Source organism: Otolemur garnettii, unplaced genomic scaffold (genome assembly GCF_000181295.1).
Source record: "Otolemur garnettii isolate 467f Iridium unplaced genomic scaffold, OtoGar3 scaffold00078, whole genome shotgun sequence".
Taxonomy (NCBI): domain Eukaryota; kingdom Metazoa; phylum Chordata; class Mammalia; order Primates; family Galagidae; genus Otolemur; species Otolemur garnettii.
The window spans coordinates 8567010-8577066 of record NW_003852473.1 but is presented as its reverse complement, the minus strand read 5'-3'; the positions used below and the strand labels follow the sequence as shown (position 1 = coordinate 8577066).

General features: G+C 40.4%; 1 protein-coding gene across 2 annotated transcripts in view; it reads left to right on the top strand.

The window, feature by feature from the left end:
* FNDC3B (fibronectin type III domain containing 3B) overlaps nt 1-10057 on the top strand; it is a 371182-nt gene that overhangs the window by 319464 nt on the left and 41661 nt on the right. For both annotated transcript variants that reach the window (XM_023515748.1, XM_003794293.3), the window contains exon 22: nt 4987-5267. In XM_023515748.1, the coding sequence (XP_023371516.1) occupies nt 4987-5267 (281 nt within the window). The remainder of the gene's footprint in view (nt 1-4986; nt 5268-10057) is intronic.

Sequence of the window (10057 nt, the reverse complement as noted above, 5' to 3'; positions counted from 1 at the left end):
AAGCTTATTACCATACTGCAGAAATCATTCCGAAAAATTGAGGAGGAAGGAATCTTTCCCAACACGTTCTATGAAGCAAACATCACCCTGATACCAAAACTAGGAAAAGACCCAATTAAAAGTTCTCCTAAAAAGGAGAACTTGAGACCAATTTCACTAATCAATATAGATGCAAAAATTCTCAACCAAATCCTAGCCAGTAGATTACAGCTTATCATCAAAAAAGTCGTACATTGGCTTGGCGCCTGTGGCTCAAGTGGATAAGGCACCAGCCACATACACTTAAGGTAGCAGGTTCGAATCCAGCCCGGGCCCGCTAAACAACAATGACGGCTGCAACCAAAAAATAGCCGGGCCTTGTGGTGGGCGCCTGTGGTCCCAGCTACTTGGGAGGCGGAGGCAGGAGACTCGCTTGAGCCCAGGAGTTGGACGTTGCTGTGAGCTGTGAAGCCACAGCACTCTACCCAGGGGGAGGCTTGAGGCTCTGTCTCAAAAAAAAAAAGTCATACATCATGATCAAGTAGGTTTCATCCCAGAGATGCAGGGCAGGTTTAACATACGCAAGTCCATAAACATTATTCACTGTATCAAAAGAAGCAAAAACAAAGCCCATATGATCCCCTCAATAGATGCAGAAAAAGCATGCAATAAAATTCAGCATCCTTTTCTAATTAGAACACCGAAGAGTATAGGCATAGGTCATTTCTTAAACTGGTCTATGACAACCCCACAGCTAATATTTTACTGAATGGAGTAAACCTGAAAGCTTTTCCACTTAGAACTGGAACCAGACAATGTTGTCCTCTGTCACCGTTACTATTCAACATAGTGCTGGAAGTTCTAGCCAATACAATCAGGCAAGAGAAGGAAATAAAGGGCATCCAAATGGGAGCAGAAGAGGTCTACCTCTCCCTCTTTGCTGACAATATGATCTTATACTTAGGGAACCCCAAAGATTCAACCATAAGACACCTCAAAGTCATCAAAAAATACAGTAATGTCTCAGGATATGCGCCAATAACAGCCAAGATGAGAGGCTAATTAAGGACACAACTCCCTTCACCATAGCTTCAAAGAAAATGAAATACCTAGGAATATACCTAACAAAAGAAGTGAAGGACCTCTATAAAGAAAATTATGAAACCCTAAGAAAGGAAATAGCAGAGGATATTAACAAATGGAAGAACATACCATGCTCATGGCTGGGAAAAATCAACATTGTTAAAATGTCTGTACTTCCCAGAGCAATCTACAGATTCAATGCCATCTGTATTTAAAATACTAACATCATACTTTTAAGATTGGGAAAAAATGATTCTGCATTTTGTATGGAACCAGAAAAAAGCCTGTATAGCTTAGGCAGTTCTTAGTAATAAAAACAAAGCTGGGGCCATACTCTAAGGCCATAGTGTTCAAGACAACATGGTACTGGCACAAAAATAGAAACATAGACATTTGGAATCAAATAGAACACCAGAAAATGAAACTAACATCTTAGAACCACCTAATCTTCAATAAAACAAGCAAGAATATACACTGGGGGAAAGACTCCCTATTTAATAAATAGTGCTGGGAGAACTGGATATCCACATATAAAAGACTAAAACTGGACCTGCACCTTTCTTCACTCATGAAAATTGATTCAAGATGGATAAAGGATTTAAATTTAAGTCATGAAATGATAAAAATCCTCAAAGAAAGCATAGGAAAAACACTAGAAGACATTGGCCTGGGGAAAGACTTTATGAAGAAGAATGCCATGGTAACTGCAACAACAATAAAAATAAACAAATGAGACTTAAACTGAAAAGCTTCTGTACAGCTAAGGACACAACAACCAAAGCAAATAGACAAAGTACACAGTGGGAAAGGATATTTGCGTATTTCAAATCAGACAAAAGCTTGATAACTAGGATCTATAGAGAACTCAAATTAGTCCACATGAAAAAAGCCAACAATCCCATATATCAATGGGCAAGAGACATAAATAAAATCTTCTCTAAAGAAGACAGACAAATGACTGCAAGCATATGAAAAAATGCTTATTATCCCTAATTATTAGAGAAATGCAAATTAAAACCACCCTGAGATACCATCTAACCCCAGCAAGAATGGCCCACATCACAAAATCTCAAAGCTGCAGATGCTGGCATGGATGTGGAGAGAAAGGAACACTTTTACACTGCTGGTGGGACTGCAAACTAATACAACCTTTTTGGAAGGAAGTATGGAGAAACCTCAAAGAACTCAAGCTAGACCTCCCATTTGATCCTGCAATGCTCTGAGCATCTACACAGAAAGAAAAAAACCCTTTTATGATAAGGACACTTGCACTAGACTGTTTATTGCAGCTCAATTTACATTTGCCAAAATGTGGAAACAGTCTAAATGCCCCCCAACCCAGGAATGGGTTAACAAGCTGTGATATATGTTTAACATGGAATACTATTCAGCCATTAAAAAAATGGAGACTTTACATCCTTTGATTAACCTGGATGGAAGTGGGACACATTATTCTTAGTAAAGCATCACAATCATTCATGGAAAAGCATGAATCCTATGTATTGAATTTTGATATTAGGACAATTAATGATAATAAATGACATGGTGGGGGAAGGGGAGAGCAGAGAGAAAGAGAAGGAGGTCGGAGGTGGGGGAAAGGAAGAGCAGAGAGAGGGAAGGAGGGAGGGAGGGAAGGTGTACCTCAGTGTGTGATACACATTTTAGGGCAAGGCACGATTGCAAGAGGGCCTTTACCTAACAAATACAATCAGTGTAACCTGGTTTCTTGTACCCTCAATGAATCCCCAACAATAAAAAAAATAAAAAAATAAAAAAAATTGCTATGCTAAAGAAGTATTACCAGGAATAGGGTCTCCTCAACGTATGTTCATTTCTTAGTTTCTATGGACCAAATGTGAATTATACTTATTAGACATTACTATAAAGTCAACTTAAATGTGAATATCTTTTGAATATTTGGCACCTTAAAATTAATCATTGTAATTTCTATCTATGCTATGTGATAAAGATTGGATAAAATATTTCTTGTTTTGCTCAGGAATTTTTGAATTTTTATATTCTTGTCAACAATGTGTAATTCTACTCATGAGGCACACTGTATTAATATGGCATACTGAAATAGAAAAAGATGCTTTTGAACTAAGTTTTCTTTGAAAACTGGTGATAGTAAGGGTGTAAATCAAAAATGTATTTTCCATAGAAACAGCCCAGTGTAAAAGAAAGTAGAATCCTATAATAGAAAAAGAACATTATTTTAAAAATTGGTAGGATTGTAATAAGGTTTGTATGCTGTGAATAGTATGGTGCCAATGATAACTCCTAGTTTTGTTCATTATTCTGTGGTTATGTAAAGTATTTATTAAAGTTAGGAGAAACAAAGTGGGAGATACATGGAAATGTGTACTTTCTTTGAAACTTTTCTGTAAATATAAATTTAGTTAAAAATAAAGTTTTGAAAAAGTAGAAAAACATGTCATTTGTACATGATTTCCCAGTGGGGAAGAAGTGAATCACCTATGTCAGCCCAACACTATGCCAGGATTTTATATGTTAACTTATTTAATCTTTATAGTAACTCCTGAATTAGATGTTATGTCCCATTTTACAGCTGAGGAAATAGGCTCAGAGAGATTCATTTGCCTAAGTTCGCACAGTTGTTAAATGAAGGAGTCAAGGTTTCACTGAACTCCACTTCTTAGCAGCCATGTTCTTTGTGTTATAAGCTGATAGAAAGCTTTAATTGATACAAACTTTGGGCTCCACATGTCTTATTTTCTCCCACTGTAATAAATACATATCAAAAACAAAATGTTCAAATATATGTGTGTATGCTCATAAACAATTTGTGATGTTTAAATTCTTTCAAAAAGAAAGTTGAAATATTGTTATAAAACAAGACTAAATATAGCAAAATACTACAGCAGAGCTTCAGCTGTGATTTCGAATAAACACTCCTAGTTCACATCTTTGAATTAATAAAGGAGTCACAAGTTCAGTTTCAGCCATTTAGGAATTCAGACTACTTTCCTTTAGTTTTGTGATTTGACCTCATGAGCTTTCCTATGAAGTTGATCAGAACTCACTTTAGAGCACATTGACTTTTGTTAAAAGGCGCTAGACATTTTTCTCTTTACAAGAAAAAGATATATGTGGTAACATTTCTTGATCTCGTAATGGGTAGCAGGTACTTTTCCCGTAGTCAAGGCATAGCGGTAAGCAAACAGACACCCTCGGCCTCCTATGACTTGCATTCACTTTGGGGAGGTGAATACACCAGCTGTATACTGTGTCCGCAATGAGTGCTCTGATATAAAAGACAGCAAAGAAATGAGGATGTGGGGCTGGGTAGTGCAAGGGATTGCAGGTTTAAATGTGATGTCCAGAGATGGCTTGCTGGAAAGCCAACACTTAAAAGAGGCCTAGAGGAGATAACTGAGCAGTCTGTGTAGCCGTCTGGGGGAAGCTTTCTGGACAGGAGCAGCAAGTGCAAAGGTCCTAAGGTGGGAGTGAAGGTGGTGTCCTCATGGGACATCAGGGAGCCAGTGCAGCTGCATGGACTGAGTGAAGGGGCAGTGACCCGTGAGGAAGCAAGTGCTAATGGGTTTTGTTGAAGGTGAAGGTAGTGAGCAGATCAGAATAGGGTCTTGCGAGCCTTTTAAGGACTTTGAAGTTTATTCTGAATTGGATTGAAGCTGCTAAAGGAATTTGAACTAAACAGCCTGGCTCCTGTTTTAATGGTCATATTCTGACTGCTGTGAGTGTGGACTGTGGGGCAAGGGTGGACACAGGTCATTTCTCAAAAAGTGACCCTCATATGGAAGTGGGCATTTTCTAGGCTTTATTTCTGCTGATCTGTCCAGAGGTAAATGGTGTACTACTTTAGCTCTATCCAATGGCAGGTGACTTGGAGGCCTCAGCGTGTGCTAATGGTGCCTTGTGGCCTTGTCTTACTGTCTGTTATAGGCCTTCAATCAAGCAGGAGCAGGGCCGTACAGTGAGCTTGTCCTTTGCCAGACGCCAGCATCTGCCCCTGACCCCGTCTCTGCGCTCTGTGTCTTGGAGGAGGACCCCCTTGGTACCCATCCCGATTCACCTTCTGTGTGCCTTGTGCTGACCTGGGTAGCGCCACGCAGCAATGGGTCTGAAATCCTTGCTTATAACATTGATCTTGGAGACACGAACGTTACTGTGGGCAATACCACCACTCATGTTGTAAGAGATCTCCTTCCAGAAACCACCTACAGGTGAGTGCAAAGAAGCAGAAATAAAGCTAGATTGACACAGTGGCAAAAGTAAACCTCCAGGGGAATTGACAAGTGGCAACTGGCAAGTGTCAGTTTCAGCTGCTTCTAGGAGACCAGATGTCCAGAGTGTTGTTTCAACTTTATCCCTTAGGCCAGAGACTATGAAAAAAACTCCTTTGTTCAGGCGCTCACAGGAAGGTTTTGTGTCCACTCTGACCCTTACCCATCTTTACCCTAGAGTGGACTCACAACTTCAGGTCAGACCTCTGGACATTCAAGTTGGAAAGTATAAAAGGGCTTTAGGAGCAAGGTGGTGGCCGGGGGTATGGCTTCTTCCTGTAAGCCTACCTGAGGGATGGCTGAAATGATTACAGAAGAACCACCCTGTTGAAAGGGCACCTTGACATCCCAAAGTCAAGGGACTTCTAAAAACAATCTAAAACTCAAGGGCTCAGATTTAGGAAAAGAGGTTGAGAATCTTTGTGTAACAAGGTTATGCTTGAATGTTTAATAAGGAAATGCTAATTATGTTTGAAATATTCAGAAAGATCTTCTATATAACTGTGATTTAAAAACATACTAGAAAATAACTGAAAGGATAACTGTTATGGAGAAGATGGAATGGTTTTATATAGTTAATATAGCAACTATGGAAAGATGATCTTATATTTGGACAATAAAAACCTCAAGACTCTATTTCAAAAGTTTGTAACATAAATAATTAATTCAGTTTGGTATTTTTTCCAGAGTCTTCCTCTCATGCCCCAGCTAGAGTACAGTGGTGTCATAGTAGGTCACTGCAACTTCCAACTCACAGGCCCAGCAATCCTCCCAATCTCTGCCTCCCAAGTAGCTACTATAGGTGCCTGCCACAACACCCAGTTAATTTTTTCTATTAATATTTTTTCACAGAGATGAGGTCTCGCTCTTGCTCAGGCTGGTCTCAAACTCCTGAGGTCAAGTGATTCTCTTGCCTCTGCCTCCCAGAGTGCTAAGATTACCAGTGTCAGCCACTGTACCTGGCCTTAATTCAGTATTGATATATCAGAGTTAATGTGAAAAGAAAGTCGCATTGGGAGGATGTCACCTTCTCATCCTGTAGGGTGGGTTGTAAGATGCCATTTTAGACAGGCTGCATGGAATTAAGGAGCTGAAGACACATATTTGGCCCTTGTCACCTAGTCATTTGAGCCTGGCCAAAAAAAAAAGTTGGCTAGAGTCTTTGCTGGCAAATTCAATAAATTATAAATTGGACATTTCATATTTAAAATATTAAAATAATTTATATTTAAGACCAATCTTTGTAAAGCATTAGGAATTTAGTTCTATAGTACACAAGTGGGTACTGTAATATATAGGAGAATGCTGGTCAGTAGTCTTAAAACATGCACAGTTGCAATAATTATGGTGAAATACAAAGTGAGTATTTCAAGGAGCTAAGGCCATAATTTTCTTTGTATCAACTTTTGCTTCACCTTTTATGTCCCATAAATAGATCATGATGTCTAATCTAAATAAAAAATGTAGAATGAAACGTTTTAAGTAGGCCTTGAGCATGGATAAAGGACTTATTTCTGTTTTTTTTGTTGTTTAACCCACAGCTGTTACACACAATTCTCAGAGTCCACCCTTCCTCTGTGTCATCAGGCCTGGGTGTGCACCTCTCCAGTAATCCTGCTGATGCAGCATGAGTCCCGTCAGGGGTCTCCATTGCTCCATTGGTGCCTGGGGCCCATCAGGGGCTTCCATTGCTCCATTGGTGCCCAGGGCCTATGGGGTGTCTCCATTGCTCCACTGGTGCATGGGGCCTGTCAGGGGTCTCCATTGCTCCACTGGTGCATGGGGCCTGTCAGGGATCTCCATTGCTCCACTAGTGCCCGGGGGCTGTCTGGGGTGTCTCCATTGCTCCACTGGTGAAATGGAAAGAACCATCCATTACTTTGCTGATCACTCTGTAGAAACTTAACTGGAATTAAAAAGTTATTTTTAAGGGTATTACTTTCGAGTTTATAACAGAGTTTAAAATTGAATTTGTATGTTTGCTTGAAGGGAACAAATATTATTCAGAATGGACACTGACTTTCTTTTGCATGCTTCTAGCCAGGTAGAATCATAGATATGCCAGCTGAAAGATGGGCCAGTCACTGGTGCTGCCTCTTCCCGAGGTCTGGCATGAGCATCTTCAGTGACATTCATGGGTGGTGGCCCATCTGCCACTCACCAGGCAGTTCATCGCTTTGTGAATAACTGCTTTACAGTGTTTCTATTATACTTTGTCAAAACTTGTCTGTATCTGAACTCAAAACCTGTCTGTATCTGAACTCAGTTCAGTCAACCCTAAGACTTCCTTGACAGTAATGGTTCTCAAAGTGTGGTCCCTGGACAAGCAGCATTAGCATCACGGGGAACTTGTTAAAATGCAAATTATCAGGCCCCAGACCGCTTATCAGAAATTTTAGGGGAGGGGCCTATTAGTTTTCTAGGAGATTCTAATGAATGTTACCCTTTGAAAACTTCTGTCTTCATGCAGTGATTCGTAAATGTCAGTGTAGGTGTATGTTAGAGTTGCCTGGAGAGCCTTTTCAAAATGCAAAATCCTATAGATTAAGTCCCAGAGGGGCCTAAACATCATTGTCTCATAGCATCAGCTGTCTCTTCTTTAACTGTCCTCACCTTCATTCAAATTGTTCTCAGTAGCATGAGTTTGCTATGACCCCCCTCATCCTCCTCTTGGGACAATTTCTGCTTCTTTATAGCCTCTCGGAGGTGTGGTGCCAGACCTCCAAGTATGGTCTGTCTGGTGGCTCAGAGCACAGCAAGACCATCTCCTTCTCTGTTCTTCATACTGAGCAACATTTTTGACAGCCTTATTATATGTCTGACTCATACTGAGCTGGCAGACAGTGAAAACTTTAAGTGGATTTGTTTGTTATGCTCATTTATCCTCTTCTTTCTTAGTAAAAAGGAGTTGAGCTGTGACTGTGTAAGTTGAGCACTATGACAGGCTGCCAAGCAATGTAGCATAGGTCATTGTCATGATGAGGCACCAGGTTTTCCAGGGGAGGGTCTCTGCTGTCATGGTGAGGAGCCAGGCTTTCCCAGGGGGCGTTCTCTACTATCATGACAAGGAGTCTGGCTTTCCCAGGGGACAGTCTCTACTGTCGTGACGAGGAGCCAGGCTCTCCCAGGGGACAGTCTCTGGTTCTCACAGGCTGAGGGCAGGCTTGACTTTAGTCTGGGGCCCTCCCATGCTGCCTTTGTGACCTTTGCCAAGTCATTTAAGCTCTGTGAGCCTCAGATTCTGGATCTGTAAATCAGGAATAATTTTCACTAACAGGGTTGTTGTGTGTTTTAGATAAGAATTCAGAAAAAAAAAAAGGAAGAGAGAAAGAATTCAGGGGCCTAATAAGGGGCCTGACACATAATAAATAAATTATCAGCAAATTTTCTGTTAATATTTGGTAGGAAAGAAGTCAACTGGAAAACTGATTGTGACCAGATTATGGGTCTATTTATCTGCAGAAACCTGGTATTATTCTTGATCATTTTGTCCCCATCAAGGAGGGCATGATAAAAGCAGGTCTGAGTGCCTGGGGGCAGAATGGTGGCGTTGATACCAGAGCACTGTTGGAAAGGAGCTCGGTTTACCCCTCAGGAACTATACTCTGCATAACTTTATTCTGATCATATTTTTTATTCCCAAAAGGGATTTTCTGTGTTTAAGCTATTATGTCATACTTGTTCAGAAATTGTCAGATGATTATTCTCTTCTTTCATATTTTTTTTCCTTAAATTAGATGACCTATTAGATGTTAGACTGGGGTTGGGGGTAGAAGTGTCATAAAAAGCCCATCTTTTGCTTTTTAGGCCTTTTCTACCTTAACCCTTTACCTGGGGGTCCCATCCTCAATCTCCCCCCACCAGGCCTCCACATTCACTGTATCCTGAATGCTGGGGCAGCTCACTGACCACGAAGGCATCTGCCTGGTTAAGGCTGGTTTGTTTTGAAAGTCATTCTTCCTTCAGTATATTTCTTGTTGGAAAATGGATTGTGTAGATGTGTATAGAGTGCACTGTTGAAGGCTGTGATCTGAAGTGAGAATGTGTTTAGGATCTAGAATTAAACATTTTAATAGGGGGTTTTTTAATCAAAATTTATAAGAACTATGCTTCTTGATTCATTTAATCAGTATTATTGGCATACTGATGGGTATTGCAGACTGCTGGAGACTTGAGGGGATTTTTCACATCAGCCTGGCAAAGGTCTCATTTGCTTGGAATTACATGGCTTCCCCAAATTGGAAATAAAAATTCCATGTATCAATTTGAAGAGCTTAAGATTTCAAAAACTGACATAGTGTAAATTAAAAGACAAAACAAAACAAAAAGATCTACAGATCTTATCTAAATTTCTAAATTTCAAGATTAACATGTTCAGCTAAAGAGAAAATTCAAATTTGGGTTTGTGACAGACTTTAATTAATTTAACAAAATGTGAAACAAAATTTATACATTCTAAAGTTCTGAGGTAGATTCTTGGGATTGTTCCTCAGATCATTGTTTGTTGGTCATCAGTTCCATGTCACCTCTCAGTAGAATTAGGAAATTATTTTCACACATGTGTTTTTTACCCCAGGATGGCCACTCACAGCTCTCAACACCCCAGGCAGCAGGACAGCTGCCAGCCCCCAGCTCTGTTTCCCCTCGTGGGCCTGTCTGCTCTCCAGCCCCAGCTATTCCCCCCTTGTGGGCCTGTCTGCTCTCCAGCCCCAGCTCTGGTTCCCCCTCGT